This window comes from Ochotona princeps, chromosome 25 (assembly GCF_030435755.1).
Source record: "Ochotona princeps isolate mOchPri1 chromosome 25, mOchPri1.hap1, whole genome shotgun sequence".
NCBI classification, from domain to species: domain Eukaryota; kingdom Metazoa; phylum Chordata; class Mammalia; order Lagomorpha; family Ochotonidae; genus Ochotona; species Ochotona princeps.
In genome coordinates, this window is record NC_080856.1 from 32,302,168 (window position 1) to 32,322,066 (window position 19,899).

General features: G+C 43.9%; 1 protein-coding gene across 1 annotated transcript; it reads left to right on the top strand.

The window, feature by feature from the left end:
* Positions 1–2,074: 2,074 nt before the first annotated feature.
* Positions 2,075–3,250, top strand: LOC131483357 (zinc finger protein OZF-like). Its single transcript, XM_058681292.1, has one exon. The coding sequence runs from the start codon at positions 2,075–2,077 to the stop codon at positions 3,248–3,250; it is 1,176 nt and encodes a 391-aa protein (XP_058537275.1).
* The last annotated feature ends 16,649 nt before the right edge of the window (positions 3,251–19,899 follow it).

Below are 19,899 nucleotides of genomic sequence, written 5' to 3' on the forward strand. Positions count from 1 at the left end.
AAGAAATGACTTTGAGATCCAATTTCTGTATCCGCCTACTGAATGTGAGCAACTGCTATTTAGTAGAAATCTACATACTTTCTCTATCCTCATGTACACTTGTTGCTCCTGGGAGGACCCAAGCCAGATTGGAGTCCATGTTTGGAACGCTAGGTTCAGCCACTATGGCAATTTGATGAGCTAGGCCTTGGCCTGTCTGGACTCAAGAGGCTCCGCCATTTCTGCTGAGTACAGTGGGAGCAGATACCTTGGGAACGAGGTAGGCCTAGGCTCTATCCACCTTCAACATCAAGAGGTGGGTTGGACTGAGGGAGTGCAACCTAACCATTATTTCATCAGTTGGGTTTCTGTGTATTATGTGTGTGTGTGTGTGTGTGCGTGTGTGTGTGTGATTTAATTGCACTGAATCTGTGTGTGTATTAGATCATTAAGGAAAAATTGGTGTGATCATTTCCAAATTTTCTATTTTTCCTTCCTGTTTTAGGTCAGGGTTAAATGATATTCAGTAAAGCTATACCACATCTCCTAACCATCCTAGTACTTCAGAATGGGTACTGGAACCCTGATACTAAACCAGGGTGTCAATGTGGCACACCCTCCAAGGTTTCTGTCCAGGTGGTTCCAATAGTTCTGAAATGATGTCCATCTCACCAATACAAGCAAGAGGGAACACTTTCAATGTTCATAGGCTGACATGGTTGACCTTGGTGTCTCCTTTGACCCAGATATTTGTTGTCATCATTTGGCTGGGATAGTTATTCAATCTCTTCTTTCCTTATATCTCTTGGAGGGTCCAGATGTGCTTTCCATGCCTCAGTGGGCTTCCATCTCCAGGTGGAGCCGGGCCAGTTGTCCAATACTCCTTTTCAGCCAAGGAGTACCAGTTCTTGTAAGTGCACCAAGACCTTGAACCAGTTGATCCTGCCCCAGTGGAGCACCACCCTCAGCAATCACTGAGCTAGCACCACCATGCAGGCATGTCAAGTATCCAAGCCAGGTGACCTGGTGCCTGCCACACCCTCTACTCCCAGGATTCGCAGACCCAGGACTCATTGCACTGGCCAGCCAAGGACCCATGCCAAGCAACATAAACCGCCACACATACAGCCACTGGGGCTCATAAACTGGGCTCATCACACAGCTGTGCCCAAGGGCCCAGACAAGGCTACCTGGGTCCCATTGGATCTCCTGCACCCAGGGATCATGTGTCCAGCATCAACATCTCCCTGATTGCCATGACTTGCCTCCACTCATTTTCCACCAGCATGTGTTGCAGCATGGCTTGGTCTAATCATCCCCAATTCCACTTTATGTTGCTGTGTGCTGAAGCCTATCCAAGTACAATCCATCTGGATGTTTATGTGAAGATAGGCAGTGGCTGGGGATTACGTGAGTGTGTGGTTGTATTCCTCTTTGTGCCAGAGGCATGAGGTGCCAAGGGTCATTTCCACAGGTTTTGTACAAACCTTGTGGAGTCTTTTCTTTGCTAAGTGCAACCTCATAGCTCTTGCATAAGAGCCAAAATTCTTCTTCAAGTCCCATATTATTCACTGAACCAAATGTTACCAGGAAAACTCAATGATTCTTTCCTTTAACATAGTATAGAAAAAGATAATGAAAAGCATCTGTAGACCAAATTTTTACTGTTAATTGACCAGTTGAACTTGGAAGAAATGAGGAGAAAAGTTACTCCCCATGAGGGGCTCAAAGATCTGGTGCATTTTGAATGGAGAGAAAATGATATCATAGTTTATTTTAAATTTGCTTTTCCCACAGGAAGCCCGATGAAATAACATTTGAAAAGAAACATTCCTCTAATGTCCCTGAGAACAACCTCGAGAGTGAGGAAATTCTCAGTCAGTTTGACAAGATCCACATTTCTAAGCAGTCCTTTGAACACAGTGGAAATGAGGAAACTTTCAGTGGGAAGAAGACAGTGCTCACGTGTGAGCAAGTTGATCCCAAAGACCCATGTAATCAGCAACCTGTCAGTGTGGGAGAAGCAATTCATGTTGGCTGCTATAAATCTTGCCTCACCACCAAACAGAGAACTGACACAGGAGACAATTTGTGCATGTCCAATGAGGGTAAAAAAAACATGTACCAGAAGTCAGAACTCATTAGAGATCAGATCCTTCAAAGTACAGAGAATCCGTATGAATGCAATGAGCACAGAAAAGCCGTTCACCAGCAATTATCGCTAATTGGGCACCGGAGACTCCAAACAAGGAAAAAATCTTATGAATGTAGGGAGTGTGGAAAAGAGTTTCCTCATAAGTCAAGCCTGATCATTCATGAGAGGGTCCACACAGGGGAGAAACCTTATGAATGTAAGACGTGTGGAAAAGTTTTTTCTCGTAAGTCGCACATGAATGCACATCACAGATTGCACACTGGGGAAAAACCTTTCAAATGTATTGAGTGTGGGAAATGCTTTTCTTACAAGCAACACCTCATTGAACATCAGAGAATCCACACTGGGGAAAAACGTTACGAGTGCAATGAGTGTGGAAAAGCTTTTCTTTATAAGTCAAGCATAATCATACATAAGAGAACCCACACTGGGGAAAAGCCTTATGAGTGTAGTGAGTGTGGAAAAGCTTTTTCTGCTAAGTCAAGCATTATATCACATCGGAGAATCCACACCGGGGAAAAACCTTATGAATGTAGTGAGTGTGGAAAAGATTTTATTCGTAAGTCAAACCTCATTGCGCATCAGAGAATACACACTAGGGAAAAACCCTATGAATGTAGTGAGTGTGGGAAAGGCTTTCCTGATAAGCCACAGCTCTTTAGACATCAGAGAATCCACAGTGGGGAGAAACCTTTTGAATGTAGTGAGTGTGGAAAAGCTTTTTGTTACAAGTCAAACTTTAGATCACATCAGAGAATCCACACAGGAGAGAAACCTTATGAATGTAGTGAATGTGGAAAAGCTTTTCTTTATAATTCAAGCATGATCATACATCAAAGAATCCACTCTAGGGAAAAGCCTTATGAATGTAGTGAGTGTGGGAAAGGCTTTCCTTGTAAGCCACACCTCATTAGACATCAGAGAATCCACACTGGGGAAAAGCCTTATGGATGTAGTGAGTGTGGAAAAGGCTTTTCTAATATGGCACAACTCATTAGACATCAGAGAATCCACACTGGGGAAAAACCTTATGAATGTAGTCAGTGTGGAAAAGCTTGTTCTCAGAAGCCACAGCTAATCAGACATCAGAGGGTCCACACAGGGGAGAAACCTTAAGAATGTAGTGTGTATCTACAAGCCTTTACTTACCAGACAGGTTTCATTCGACATAGGAGTATCCATACAGGATTAGAACCACATGAATGTAATGAGTGGAAAATCCTGTTGCAAGCAATCAAGTTTTATTAAACACCTGAATTCACATGGGAAAGCAGAAATATGTTACATATGTGTTAAAATTCATGTACAAAGCTTTTCCGCACAGTGGAAACCATACATGCTTCAATAAGTAGTATGTTCACAGAAATGAGCAAACACACAGCATTGAATGAAAAATCATTTTTCTGAAGTCAATCGTTAGCAGAGTCACAGACCTCAGAACTACAAAAGCATGTCAACCAAAAGACTAACCACCTGTTATGGCTGTTGAAGTTTGGAAAGAGAATGAAAAAAAAAAACCCATTAGCAAGAGTGCAAATACAAAACATTGCAAAAGGGCAACGGATGTGGAAATATACTTAGAAAGTCTCAGCAAGTGTTAAATAATAAACATGAGGAGTATCATTTTATTTCAGAGGAGAGAGTATTTGATGCTAAAATAATTAAGATGCAATTTGTACGTGATCTCCCTTTGTTGTGAGGTGATAAATGTGAATGCTGTTTTAAGATTAATGTTGATAATAAATGCTCAGTATGTAACACTTATTTCAAAGGACATCTTTGTCATTTACACATTTATCTTTTTTAGAATCTCAAAATCCTCATCCTATTACAGAATCATATTGGAACCACAGATATCAAATTCTGCATATTGTAGTTGTAGCTTTAAAGACCCAGATTTGAAGGACGGATCTTTTCCAGAGGCAAGGTTTTCTTGTTATATGTGGCCAGATATGGATCCAATTTGGCCACTGTCTCTCCTTGAATAATAAGTATGGGAGATCACTCCTGCATCTCTGCCTGCTTATCTCATACAGGATGCCATAGGCACATGGCACATTGTGTCTCTGAGGTGAAACCCTGGCAGTGGTCTCTGCTTACAGAGACTCCATCTTTTCCTGTTCATGGGCATACGTCCAGAGTAGTAGGTGGTATCCTAATTTCTCTGTCCCTGCGAAGCTGTGCTAGAATTTCCCTGATAAGCAACTCTGAGAAGTTGAGTGCAACCCTGACCCTGTTTACCAGTCACACGTAATGATCATGCCCAAAGGTATAGCTTTCAGCCCAGGTGCTAGCTTATCTTGGTCTACTTGTACATGGCCTAAAACACTAAGCTATCAATCCTGCTTGCAGAATATAACTGGTGACTTGATTAGAGTGTCCAGAGAGATAGGCATGCCTAGTGGCCAGTTATAATAACATTGTAGGGTGGGAGTACTGTCAAGGCCACCCTCTGCTTTCCCCCTGCACTGTATGTATGCTTGTATGATCTTCCCAATTAATGGGCATCCCTCACCTGTTTGTCTCTGGTGGTTCTGCAGCCAAGCTACACCATTGTCATGGCCCTCAGGAGTCTCAGGGACTGCTGGTCAAGAAACACCCAAGACTCTAGGAGGCATATTTCAGAGACAAAAGAATTGTCTGACATCAGACTCTTGGAGTTCCTCTTTCAGGTGGAGTTTATGTGTTAGCTGCCACCACTACTGCCCAGATTCACACTGATTTCACGTATCATGGCTTCTCACAGTAAGTTTCTTGCCATTGTATGAGCTCCTAGATGCCAATCTGTGCCTAAAATCTTTCAGTTGTAAGAGTGAGCACCAGGACCAGCATTGTTACATTGTAGGTAAACTGTTCAAGATTCTAGCCAATCCACCATGGTTTTGCTCTTGTCTTCTGGTTTTTTATCAGCTCAGCTACTGCAATTGAGCCATTGGGGATATGAACCAGTGGATGGAAGATACTTCCCTGCTTCTGGCTTTCTCACTGTAATTGGTTTTTTATCAGCACAGCTACTGCAATTGAGCCATTGGGGATATGAACCAGTGGATGGAAGATACTTCCCTGCTTCTGGCTTTCTCACTGTAATTCTGCTTTTCAAAGAAATAAAAATATTGAGAAGTGGGTCCAATGACTGGTGTTGAGGGAAATGTGAAGCCCATTGACTTTCATCTCGTGTGTGACAATCAGGAGCACTTCTACTACTTAATATTTAGAGTCGAGGCCCTATCAAGACCAACAACGATGAGAACTGAAGGCAAGAAAGGCAACATTCTTTTTTTTTTGCAAAATATGTCATGTAGGGCCCGGTGACATGACCTAGTAGCTAAAGTCTTCACCTTGAACATGCCAGGATCCCATATGGGTGCTGGTTCTTGTCCTGGCAGCTCCACCTCCCATCCAGCTCCCTGCTTGTGGCCTGGGAAAGCAGTCAAGGATGGCCCAATGCTTTGGGTTCCTCCACCCACGTTTGAGACCTGGGGCAGGTTCCAGGCTCCTGGCTCCAGATCAGCATAGAACTGGCATTGCGCTCACTTGGGGTGCGAATTATCAGATGGAAGATGTTCCTCTCTGTCTCTCCTCCTCCCATATATATGACTTGGGATTAAAAACAAATCTGTTTTAAAAGAGTGTCGTGTAATCAATACCTCACTTAAACTAAAGAAAAAGTTCTACATATCTCGTTGCTTCCCGCCAGATTGGTCATGTGAGCCCTAAGCTGTGAACTCTGCTATTGTTGCTTATCAGTTCCTGGCTCAGGTCCTCAGTAGACACTCCTCAGAGAGCTTCCTGCAGCAGTGAGATTCATTGAATTTTTTGCAGTTCCTGTTTTAAAATATTCCCAGTCTCACAGCATCCTAACATCCTTTGATTTTTGTAATTACATTTTAGGAATGTGTGGAATAGGATGGAAGGATGGGATTTACAGGAATTGGGAGAAAACAGAGGAGTGGGTCTTTTTTTCCAGTTACACATCTGCTTCAATAACCAATGGTTGGGACAACATTCAAGTTACTAACTGTGTTTCTCCAATTTCAAGAAGCACACCACCACCTAGTTTTCTCTCAAGAAGTGCTTTCCCCTTCCCTCCTCTTCCCCTGCTCACATGATCACTTTGCAAATAAAACTTCTCTGTCTCTAAAAAGATAAATTGAAAAAATGACTTTGAGATCCAGTTTCTGTATCCATCTCCTGAAGGTGAGCAACTGCTATTTAGTAGAAATCTACATACTTTCTCTATCCTCACATGCACTTGTTGCTCCTGGGAGGACCCAAGCCAGATTGGAGTCCATGCTTGGAACACTAGGTTCAGCCACTATGACTATTGGATGAGCTGCCCTTTTTGGTGAGTACAGTGGGAGCAAATACCTTGGGAACAAGGTAGGCCTAGATTCCACCCAACTCCAACATCATGAGGTGGGTTGGACTGAGGGAGTACGAACTAAGCATTTTTTCATCAGTTGGGTTTCTGTATATGGTGTGTGTGTGTGATTTAATTGCGCTGAATGTGTGTGCATGCGTGTATTAGATCATTAAGGAGAAATTGGTGTGATCATTTCCAAATTTTCTATTTTTTCTTCCTGTTTTAGGTCAGGGTTAAATGATATTCAGTAAAGCTATACCAGGTCTCCTAGCCATCCTAGTACTTCAGAATGAATACTAGAACCCTGATACCAAACCAGGGTGTCAATGTGGCACACACCCTCCAAGGTTTCTGTCCAGGTGGTTCCAATAGTTCTGAAATGATGTCCATCTCACCAATACAAGCAAGATGGAACACTTTCAATGTTCATAGGCTGACATGGTTGACCTTGGTGTCTCCTTTGACCCAGATATTTGCTGTCATTGTATGGTTTGGGTAGTTATTCAATCTCTTCTCTCCTTGTTTCTCTTGATGGTCCAGATGTGCTTTCCATGCCTCAGTGGGCTTCCATCTCCAGGTGGAGCCGGGCCAGTTGTCCAATACTCCTTTTCAGCCAAGGAGTACCAGTTCTTGCAAGTGCACCAAGACCTTGAACCAGTTGATCCTGCCCCAGTGGAGCACCACCCTCAGCAATCACTGAACTAGCACCTCCATGCAGGCATGTCAAGTATCCAAGCCAGGTGACCTGGTGCCTGCCACACCCTCTACTCCCAGGATTCGCAGACCCAGGACTCATTGCACTGGCCAGCCAAGGACCCATGCCAAGCAACATAAACCGCCACACATACAGCCACTGGGGCTCATAAACTGGGCTCATCACACAGCTGTGCCCAAGGGCCCAGACAAGGCTACCTGGGTCCCATTGGATCTCCTGCACCCAGGGATCATGTGTCTAGCACCAACATCTCCCTGATTGCCATGACTTGCCTCCACTCATTTTCCACCAGCATGTGTTGCAGCGTGGCTCAGTCTAGTCTTCACCCAATTCTACTTTATGTTGCTGTGTGCTGAAACCTATCCAGGAACAGCATGCCCCTGTCTCAATCCTGATGTGAATTGCGAATTGTTGTGGCCTGATACAGCACTGACCCTTCTCCCCATGCTGGTTCTCAGATCTGCTAGATGATGTTAGGTAATGATTCACCTGTGCTTTGGGCATCTTTTCTAAATAACTCTTGGAGAATGCTTCCTATGTTTTCCTTTAATAGTTTCATGGTTACTTGGTATAGATTTAGTTCTTTAATCCATTTAGACCTGATTTGTGCATAACGTGACAAGCATAGGTCTTGTTTTTCTGTTCTGCAACCTGATATGCACTTGTCCCAACAGCATTTGTTGAATAGACCAGGATTTTTACCTGGACTGTTTTCAGTTTTCTTGTTAACAATTCGTTGGCCGTACATGTGTGGGTTCCTTTCTGGGGTTTCAGTTGTGTTCCACTCATCTTCTTCTCTGTTTCTGTACCAGTACCAGACTATTTTGATGAACCCTGCTCTGTAGTATGTCTTGAGGTCTGGAATTGAGATTCCTCTAGGTTGATTTTTATTCTTCAGGATAGCTTTGGCTATTCATGGTCACATATGATTCCACATTAACTTTTGCATCATCTTTTCTGTTGCTGAGAAGAAAGTTGTTGGGATTTTGGGACCCTGTACCTGCATGGGAGACGTGGAAGAGGTTCCTGGTTCCCAGCTTCGGATCGGCACTCACCAGCTCTTTGCGGCTCACTTGGGGAGTGAAACATCGGATGGAAGATCTTCCTCTCTTTCTCTCCTCTTCTCTGTATATCTGGCTTTCCAATAACAATAAATCTTAAAAAAGTAATAAATGGTTTATAGTTTTCATCATAGAGGTCTTTAAGATTCATCTCCATTATTTTAGAAGGGATATTGGTTACAATTTCTTTTTTAAAGATTTTTAAATTTTTATTGAAAAGATGGACATACACAGAAGAGGTGTGACAGAGACAAAAATATTCTGTCCAATTGTTCACTCCCCAAGTGGCTGCAATGAAGCTGAGTTCATCTGAAACCAGGAGACAGGAGTTTCCCCAGGGTCTCCCATGCATGTGCAGGGTCCCAAAGCTTTGGGTTCCCCTCAATCGTATTTCTTGACCATAGGTTGGTAGCTGAAATGAAGCGGGGCTGCTGGCATTGTAACTGGCATCCATATGGGATCCTGGCAAATTCAAGGCGACTACTTTATCCACTACACTATCACGCCAGCCCCGGTACTTAACATTTCTTAGAAATGAACTTCTTGTGTACTAGTGCCCTCACTGAGGTTTTTGGTTCTCCTGTGTAGAAAATCATGACATCTCCGAACCCAGTCCGCCATGTGCCCATGGCTCATGGCGGGCTGGGCCCGGACATGCCTGGGTGCGGCCTGCTTCCTTCTGAGGTGAGTACGCCGAGGGGGGAGGCCTCCGTGACTGGGCATGTCCGGGACCCACCCACCACCCTCATTGGGTGGTGGGTGAACGGGATTGGGGAGGGGCGCAACCTTGGGCCTGCAGGATTTAACCTCCGGCTGCCAGAGGCGAGCCGAGGGCTGCGGGAGAGGACGTCTAGCTCGGATCCCGAACCCAGTCTGCCATGTGCCCATGGCTCATGGCGGGCTGGGCCAGGGCGGCCAGGGCGCCATTTGGCGCCAGGCTGTCCCTGCTGGCCGCCCGGCCAGGGAGCTCTGGGGTATTGGACGTCTGAATCGCTGCTGAGATAGCTCTAGAGTGACCCCACTGTTTCTGGGATCTGAGTCAATCCTAAAGATTCCCAATGCCAGTAACTCTTCCTTTGAAGAACTTCCAATCCCTTAATAATGCTGAGCTTTGAACACCTATCAAGTAAAAGATAAGCTCCGGCTTGTCTAGCAGGCTGGCACCTAATGGTCCTCGGAGCAACCACGTGCAGGTGCGTGATTTACGGCTAGGAACGGTCCCAATCTGGGATGCCACAGCTGGGATGAGGTTCCCACCAAGGGGTGTATGTGCTGGAATGGGGGCTGCGTTCTATCTAGGAAACAGTTGCAGTCACCCGAGGCACTAGTGTGGGCTGGGATTGGATGCACCAGGCCGGTTCAGATCCCAGCACCATCTGGTGTTATGGAGAAACAGGGTAGATGTGGGACTGACTAGGCTGGGTCTCAATCCCCTTCTGAGCCATGTGTGAGCTGTATGTGGGTATGGACGAGCCATGGCTGGGCTGAAACATCCAACAACAAGAGTCAGAATGGGGTGAAAGCCAGCCAGGAAAAGCCACTGTTCCTGCTAGGACAGGAGGTGAACTGAGTAGGGTTGGCTCAAGAACCCCCTGGCAAGCGCAAAATCTGGCATTGGGAGGGGTTCTGATGGAGGAGCCTGGGCAACTCCTCTGGCAGGACACAGTCCCTGCAGGTAAGCGCGAGAAACATGATTGGAAACAGCCCAGAATAGGCCATGGAAAGTTTCCCACTGGCATGCATTCGGCATGGGTCAGGAGCAGACCAGGCTGAATCAGTTCATGTCATCCTCTGGCAAATCCGATCACCAGAACAGAGTGTGGAATGGGCCGGGTTTGGTTGCGACAAAACCAGTACACATTATGGAACGCCAGGGCGTGGTTGCCTGTACAGGATATGAATGCAGCACCCATCCAGCACACGTGAGATCCAGGAAGGGAGGGGCAGAGCTGGCGGGGGGGCTAAGGGGCTGGTCCCCTCGCTGGACAACCACTCCCACTAGAGAGTGTTGGCTGGGATAGAGACAGACACGACTAAGCAAGGCTACAACACCTGTGCGCTGCATGTGGACAAGATCAGGGCCACAGCATCAGCTGGCAGAAGCTGGCACTGGGGACTAATTCTGTCGAGTCAAATCACAGGACCACCTAAAGAGTGCATAAACCGGGACAGAGAGACCTGGGAGGGAAAAAGTGGGTTCCCCCTTCTTGGGTCACTATTCCCGTGGGAGGGCATGAAAACTAGGACGGGGGCTGGGATGGCTAGATAGAGAGGTACTCAACAATATCTGTGAGGGCTGGATGGTTGAGTTGGTTAGATAGAACTAAGCTTTAATACCCATTGACAAGTACCAGAGCCAAATGGGATGGGGGACAGATTGGTCTTCTGCTACACATACTGGCAAACCAGGGTAGGGGGCGGTCTGGTGGGGGTTATTGTGGGTCGCCCCAACTAGGCTACAGCTCCCACTGGTTGATGTAAGGGCCGAACCAGACTGGACTGCAACACCCATTGGTTCCAGTGCAACTCGGGACTGAAAACAGAACCAACACAGCAATTGCAACCACCAGCTGATCGGGGTGATGGACTGTGCCGGGCCCTGTGCTTGCTAGAACATACAAGAATCTGGTCTGGGAATACCTCAAAGTATCTTTGGAGATCTCCCCACTTGAACTGCTGGACTCAGAATTCTAACCAAGAAAAGACAGAAGACAGAATAGGACAATCATTCATCTCAGCTACATGTTGGCAGCGAAATATGGGACAAATGGAGACTTCATGATGGACCATATCAATCAGTGGACAACCTCATCGAGCGAAACTGGCAGTGACTCATAACTGGAGAACTATTAACTCCACTTGAGCACATATCTCAGAGCATGCCCCACATCCGGGACTTGGGGTGGGCGGGAAACCGGGTGGGGCTTCTCCCTCAATATCCCCTTTTACCTCAGATACATGATGGAAACAATATGGACATAATAGCATTGCCCACCTCCCTATCCCCCTGAACCTTTTTTTTTTTTCTTTTCTTCTCTTTCTTGATTTTCCTTCAACTATAGTTAACTATGTAAAGATTGTCAACAACAATACAATAAAATGGATTATGAAAAAAAAAAAAGAAAATCATGACATCTGCAAATAGAGGTAGCTTAATTCCTCATTTGCAGTTTGGATTCCTTTAATTACTTATTCTTGCCTAATAGTTCTGGCAAGGATTTCCAATACTATATTAAAGTGTAGTGGTGTCTGTGATGTTCATATCTAGTTCCAGATTTTAGTGGGAAGGTTTCCAATCTTTTCCCATTTAGAATGCTGCTTGTATTAGGGTTTTTCATAAGTTGATTTGTGTTGTGAAATGTTCCTTCTATGCCTCTCTTGTTTAGGGTTTTTAACATGACAAGGTGTTGCATTTTTATCAAATGCCTTCTCTGCATCTATTGAGATGATCATATGCTTTTTATTTTTCATTCCATTGATGTGATGTATCACATTGATTTGTAATGGTCATCCATCGCTGCACACCTGGGATGTATCCCACCTGGTTTGTGAGAATGAACTGTTGGATCCTGTTGGCTAGTATTTTGTTGAGAATTTTCATCTGTGTTCATCAAGGGTATTGGTCTGTAGTTCATTTTTTTGTGCTGTGTCTTTGTCTGGCTTCAGTATTAAGGTAGTATTGGCTTCATAAGAAGTTTAGAAGAATTACCTCTCATTCCATTGAAACGTTTGTCGAAGATTGGAGTAATATCCTCTTTAAATGTTTGGTAAAATTCAGCAGTGAAGCCATTTGTTCCAGGACATTTCTTGGTTGGGAGTACTTTAATTACTGATTCAATTTCAATGCATATTGTAGGTCTATTTAGATTGTTAATTGCTTCTTGATTCAATTTTTGTGGATTGTATGTGTTCAAAAATCTATTCATTTCTTCTGCGTCTTCTGATTTGTTTGCATACAGTTGCTTATAATAGTTCCTAATACTTCTCTGTATATTTCACGTATCTGTTATTATGTTTGCTTTTTTTTCTCTGATGCTATTGATGCATATTTTCTTTTTTTAAAAAAAGATTTATTTATTTTTTATTACAACCAGATATGCACAGAGTAGGAGAAACAGAGAGGAAGATCTTCCATCCGATGATTCACTCCCCAAGTGAGCCACAACGTGCCGATGCGCTCCCATCCGATGCCGGGAACCTGGAAGCTCTTCCGGGCCTCCCACGCTGGTGCAGTGTCCCAATGCATTGGGCCGTCCTCCACTGCTTTCCCAGGCCACAGGCAGGGAGCTGGATGGGAAATGGAGCTGCTGGGGTTAGAACCGGCACCCATATGGGATTCCAGGGCTTTCAAGGTGAGGACTTTAGCTACTAGGTCACGTCACCGGGCCCATTGATGCATATTTTCTCTCTGCCCTTTTTTATATTTGTTGGTCTAGTGGGGAGTCTATTTTGTTGATGTTTCTCAAAGAATCAGCTCTTTTACTCATTGCTGTTATGTACATTTCTCTTGGTCTGTATTTGGTTTATTCCCTCCCTTATTTTGATTATTTCTTTTTTCCTAGTAATCTTGAGATTGCTTTGCTGTTGTTTTTCTATTTCCTACAACTGTAAGATTAAGTGATTTACTTGATGCTTTTCTAGTTTCTTAACACAAGCATTGAGATGAACATTGCTCTTTCCTTTGCCTTGATTGCGTCCCATGAGTTTTGATATGTTGTGTTGATGCCTTCACTTGTTTCAAGCTTTTTTTTTTTTTAATTTCCGCTTTGATTTTCTCTCTAACCCATTGCTCTTTTAGAAACATCATTCAGTCTCCATGTGTTTGCAAGTTTTCCTAATTTTTTGGCTTCTTGCCTCACTCCACAATGGTCTGAAAACATGCATGCATGGTACATTGTTGACTTTTAAAAATTTGGTGATGCTTGTTTTGTTGCCTATAATACGGTCAATTCTAGAGAAGCTTCCATGCACTGACAAAAAAAAAAGTGTACTCTGTTGCATGGAATTAAAGGCTCAGTAGATATCAACTAAGTCCATTTGTTCTAGAGTTTGGGTGAGTTGTGTGCTTTCTTTGCTGAGTTTTTCCTTTGTTTAATCGATCCATTGATATTAATGTGGTATTAAGGTCACCCACGAAGATTATATTGGAATCTATTTCTCCCTTTAAGTCCATTAATGTTTGTTTCACACAGCCAGATGTCTTGGCATTTTGCGCATATACATTTTTTATGGTGATACTGCCGGATGTCCTGGCATTTGATGCATATACATTTATTACATTGACCTCTTCTTGGTGAATGGATCCTTTAAACAATATATGGTATCCTTTATCATCTCTCTTAAGTTTTTTCACACTGATGTCTGTAACATCTGTTACAAGAATGGCTACCCCTGCAAAATTTTCCTTACCATTCATTTGGAATATCTTTTTTCATGCTTTCACTTTCAGCTTCCTCTGATCTTTGTTAGTGAGATGTGTCTCCTGTAAGCAGCAGATGGATGGGTTTTATTTTTTTTATCCAGTCTTGCAATCTATGATGTGTGATTGATATTTTTAAGCCATTTACATTCAATGTTAATATGGATAAGTGGCAAACTCCTCCTGTCATTTTAGTACTGGCTTGTCCTTTGATTTAGTCTTCTGTTTGCTCTTTAATGGAATGTTCTCCACTTTTGCCTTTGGTTTTGTTTTTTTCTCTTTCACTAAAACATATTTGAATATCAGCTGTAGGGCAGGTTTGGAGGATTTGAATATTTGGAATTTTTCTTTACTGTGGAAGAATTTCATTTCATTTTCAAAGACAAAGGAGAGCTTTATACGTTATGTTGTTCTAGGCTGACACTTTTCCCTTTTAGAATCTGCAGTGTGTCACTCCATTATCTTCTCCATTGTAGTGTTTTCTCTGAGAGGTCAGCTGTGAGTTTGGTTGGAGTTCCTCTATAGGTCTCTTGATTTTTCTCACATGCACATCTAAGGATTTTTTTCTTTATGTTCAACTGAGGAGAGCTTGATTATCATGTATCATGGTGATCAACTCTGTTGGGAGTACTGTGCCCCTCCTGGATGCTGTTTCCCAATTCTTTCTCTAGATTAGGGAAGTTTTTATTTATTATTTCAATGAAAAATCCTTAAATCCCAACCCAACCTCTCTTACTGTATCTTCTGGAGCTCCCATACTTCTTATGTTGGGCCTGTTAATTGTATTTTTACATTCTTGGATACTTTTTTCTTTTACCTTGATCTGGCTCTTTTCTAGCTTTTCTATTTGTTTGTTTCCCCTGGTGACAGGAAATATCTTCCATTTCTTGCTCTACTGCATTTTTAAGTTCTGAAATATCAGCTTTCATTTAATTCATTTTCTCTGTGGCAAATTCTTTAAATTCCTTGCACTCTTGAATTATGTGCTTTTCAGTGTTGGTCAGAAGGTTTATACTAAGTTTCTTGAGTTCTGTGTTCCCCTTGTGTTCAATGTCTTGTTCTGTTAATTCTCAGCATGGTAGAGTCTTTTGCTGCTTTACTGAGGAGTCTTCGGTAACATTCATTGTGCCTCTGTCTCTTAACTTTTGACACTGCAATCCTGTTTGGTGGATTTTTGCTCCTTAGTTTGGATTTCTAAGATGTATTACCAAGAAATCTACAAATCAGTTTTTAAGTTCAATCAGTTGACTTAGGAATACGCCAACGGCGGCACTGATCTTATCTGAACACAAGATGATGCCCAGTGGGCATTGATATCTAAACACACAAGATGGTGCCCAGCGGGGCACTGTCAGGGAACTGGTGCTGTTGGCCTTCTGATCTGGGAACCACACAGATTATGTAGGATGGTAAGCTGGTGCTGTCCTCAACAAGAGATCAACTGGATGTGAGCAGTTGGAAACTTGCCCAATCCAGTGCTTGATATCTGTGCTGTTGGCTCCAACCTGCCACCAATCTGCCCTGAGGAGTACACAGCTCCCTTTTAGTTTGTTGTTGGGCCAGATTATTAGGTAAGATATGCCAGTTACAACCTACCTTCACCTCTGGAGCTCCAGGAGCAGACCCAAGCTCCCACCTGACTGCTGCAAGGGCTGATTCTGTTGCTACCACTGGATCCCTGGGTGACATTGAAGTCTACATTACTGCTCACCTGTGGCTGGTAGGTTTTCTCTACCTGTAACACCACTCCAGCACTGTTGCCTTTTCCCTGTGTTCAGGGGGTCTCCAGGTACATCCGTGTTGACTGCCTGACCCTATGTTTTTCTGCAATCTGCTCTTTGTTCTTTACCCTGTCCAGTGTTTCTCGATCATCTCAAACACTGCACTCTTTCTGCTATGTGACAGACTTTTTTACAATTCTCCAAGCATACTCCATACTGATTTCCATTTAGATCAATTCTTTTGCACAATGCCTGTTCATTTGTATTGCCCATTGTTTCAAAGTTTTTATTTATTTAATTATTTATTTTTTCCTGGTTTTCTGAAGCTCTTCGTAAATCCTGGATATTAGTCACCTATTGCTTGTGTAATGTGCTAAATTTTTTCTCCCATTCTATTGGTTGCTTCTTTACCAGCAGGTAAGTAACCCTATGCAGTACAACAGACCTGCCAGGCATTCCCTGTCCAGGTATGCTCAAACAGCGACTCCACCCAGCCCACAGTCCACTCCTGAGTCAAGAGGGCTTAGCAGGTACCCCCATGCATCCCCAGCATACACATCATGCACCCCAGCACCCAGAGATTACTACATTGAGCCAAGGGCCAAATTTGCCCACCAATAGCTATTCCAGGGCCAAGTTCGACAAGCCAGTGCACTCTGTTCCTGCTATCCTCCTGACATCTGCTTCATAGCCAAGATGTCTTGGGCAGTGTCCCTGATCCCACAGCGCAATAGTCACCCACTTCAGGGCCAGACTGAATTGCGCTTGAGGAAAAGATATTCCTCTACTATGCCCCATCCATTGCTGCACTAACCCATCCAGGGTCAGGCTCAGTGAGCCATTATCAGCTCGTCTCTAGCCTATTAGTGCCAGCACACTGTCCACCTGTCACCACTTGAAAGCCAGTCCAGCTTATGCAGTGCTCTTGCTCCTTCAGCAAGTAGTGTGCTTGCCAGCCACTCCAGGGCTGGGTCTCTGAGGCCAGAGCCTGTATGTCTGGAGTCCCCAACCACACAACATGCCCAGCCTGTCACCTCAATAGTCCTCCCAGTGGGATGTCCTACATCTATTGCCAGCCTGCAAGCAATTCTGGGGCAGGCCAGCTGTGCAGCACCAACACTCACTACTCCAGGCTCAGGCAGGTTAGATTTGCAGGGAATTCAAGCTAAACACTGCAGCAACATCATTTCTTGTTTCACAGGGGAGAATTATCATATGAACACCTCCGGCTTGCAAAGCAGGATTTATTTAAGAATAGGAACCAAAGTGATTCCTGAATTAGTAGAAGCATGGCACTCCAAAGGAGGAAAGACCCAAGAAAATGGTGCAAATAGTGGATTTTTATGCACCATCTCAGGGAGGTGTTCACATGAATCACCCCAAGGACAAAGAGAAACAAACTTATTCACAATGGGCCATAATGTCTACCACCGCACCCAGAAAAAAGGGTGAGACTTGTAACTTCCTTCTCCCAATGTTGTCAGCTAGGCAATCAGTTCTTGCTCACCACCTTGGAAGCCACACTCCCACTCCATCTAGGCTTTCTCTTCTGCCCACCTGTGACACTCACCTATTGTCACCTGGAACTGAGAGGGGGTGGTATTGCATTTTTTTGTAACCACTCCCCTCGCAAGCCCCTAAAAAGGCCCATGATAGGGAGAGGCTCGCTCTCGTGATCACATGTTTCTGAAGAATCTAGATGTTTTCTGCTTTTGTGATTCTGCCTTAAATGCTTGTCTGGGAGCTGTGTGAACTCCTGGCCTGACAGTCACCCACCCGACAGAACACCTGGCAGGTCATGTAGGTAGACCATTCCTCAGGAAGGAGGTCCCTGGTGTTTGATAAGAGTCATTGCCCTATAGTCCATCAATTTGTACCATTTGAAAGTTGCTTGCTTGCAACCTACCATTACAAGCCTGCCAACTTGCTCATTTTGAAAGTTAGCTGCCAAAACTGACCAATCATGACTGCATAATCATATGGAATTGTCCTGAAATGTATAAGAACCCTATGCTGTTTAACCTTGGCCCTTATTTTGCTCTTTTTCTGCCCTGCTGTTCCTGGTTCGACCTCAGGCTGGGGGAAGTGGCTGGGAGACCTAGGTTAAATTGAATAAACCAACTTTATGCCTTAGCACCGACTTCAGGCTCAATAATTCTCTGGGGAATCTCAAAAATCAGCGCAACACTCCCATCACTCTGGCATGCTGACTCTTGGACTCCCCAGTACCTGCATCCTTTTTGGCTTCCTGCAGACAAGACTCTGAGAATAGGCAGCCCCTGAGCATAGCCCCTGAGCCCCTGTATGTCTGTATTCCTCACACTCTGCTCACTGCTTGAGCATGACAGTAAAGATGTTAATTCTTTATTTATATATATATATATATATATATATTGCATTTTGTTTTATAACATCGTTTCATGGGCCCTGTTGTTCTCCATCCCCTCCTTGTGCTCTCTCCCCATGGTGGATTGCTCCACTTTATTGCAGTATTACATTTCAAATTCAGTCTTCTTTTTTTATTGCAAGCATGTGCCATGCATAGAGTCTAGCATCTTATTGTGCAGCTCAATTCAACAGTTTCTTGTGGAGACCAACTCTGGTCTGAAGGCATAACAGGCAGAAATATCTTTCCGACTAATTAAAAGTCATAACGTAATATCAACAACAGTTTCCAACATTATGGGGTTAATTTAGATTGTATTGAGTGACTGATATGTTAGACAATATGCGTTCTTAACCACATGCTTAGACTACTTCATGAACATTTCAATTTTAGTTTGTATAGAACTGGCTTCTATCTACCTTAAAATGGCTGTAGGATACTATTCAGCTGTGCATGTCTATTTTCATTTTAGTATTTAGCAGTTTATTGTGTTGAAACGTAATTTTTACTAAACTTGGCAGATTTTCGGATAGTCTAAACTGGCTTATAGCTTTAACAAGGCATATGTCAGCAGTTGAGGCACAGAACGGTTTTAGGAGTGGTGTGTAGAGAAATCCTCCATATCCTAGTTAGGAGTAATTTATTTTTGTGTCCTACCTAGTATGGTATGTGTGAGTCCCCACTGATTGTTTCCTGTCTAGTTCTAAGCTTTCCTTGCTGTTCTCTGTCTATTCTAATTTTCTGTTGTTTGTTTAATTTTGTTTGGGGGTGGGGACTCCAGGGCGACCCTGATGATCATTGCAAGAGAAAGTGGGGATCCAGTGTTGGAACTAAGTAAGGACCAGAGAAAGTTCCTGTTCCTAGTCTCAAATGGAGTTTATTGTTCTTTTATTTCTGTAGACTATTCAGGGATCCTGGCTGTTGTTCTGGTGACATTGGGCTCTGCAAGGAGGGATTTGGACTTCTTCTATCCCATATGGGAGGTTCAAATGGGAGTGAGTGACCTCAGAGTACTTGGCCTCTGAAGGCACTCCAATTCCTGGTGGTCTGCTTAGCAGTTGGAATGTAGCCCTTGGTGCCCATACTGATAGTCTTTGGTGAGTGTCCGGAACTCTCCAGTGTTGGGATACAAGTTTCCTGTTGTCCACCTGCTCCTCTCTAAGATTCCCCTGCTCTGTGCATATGACCTCCTGTTCAGAGGTTGCCAGGATCACTCTTGATAACCCCTATGTCTTTGTGGTTTCACTATTGTCTAATGCTGATTTGAATCTGTTGTCTATAAGTTACCAGTTATGTTCATGATAGGTTATGCGTTACATCTGCCTTACACATTCTAGGGAGATGGAAGACTTCTCTGCTTTCCCTCCCCATTGCCGAGAAACATAGTGTCTTTTTTTTTAAAAAAAGATTTATTCATTTTTATTGGAAAGCTGGATATACATAGAGGAGGAGAGACAGAAAGATCTTCCATCTGATGATTCACTCCCCAAGTGAGCCGCAATGGCTGGTGCTGCACTGATCCGAAGCTGGGAACCTGCAACCTCTTCCAGGTCTCCCACGCGGGTGCAGGGTCCCAAAGCTTTGGGCCATCCTCAACTGCTTTCCCAGGCCACAAGCAGGGAGCTGGATGGGAAGTGGAGCTGCCAGGATTAGAACTGGCGCCCATATGGGATCCCGGGGCATTCAAGGCAAGGATTTTGCCGCTAGGCCACACCGCCGGGCACGGAACATAGTTGTTTTTTGTTTTTTGTTTTTTTAAAGATTTATTTTATTTTTATTACAAAGTCAGATACACTGAGAGGAGGAGAGACAGAGAGGAAGTGGAGCTGCCGGGATTAGAACCAGCAGCCATATGGGATCAAGGCGAGGACCTTAGCCACTAGGCCACGCTGCTGAGCCCCTCAGCTACTGGTTTCTGAAGAACACAATTATTATTAAGTTTGATTGAGAATAATTTTTTAAGTTTTTAAAAGTATGTGTGTGTGTGTGTGTGCATGCGCATATGTGTGTCTTAATGTTTGTCTTCTGTATAAACTGTTTAAAATTGTTATAATGTGTTACTGTCTGTTTGTTGGTCAGAACATGTTCTAGCTTTTGTGA

What these genes read in the sequence shown, in the direction of transcription:
- LOC131483357 (XM_058681292.1), top strand. Translation starts at nt 2,075, where the DNA reads ATGTCCAATGAGGGTAAAAAAAACATGTACCAGAAGTCAGAACTCATT.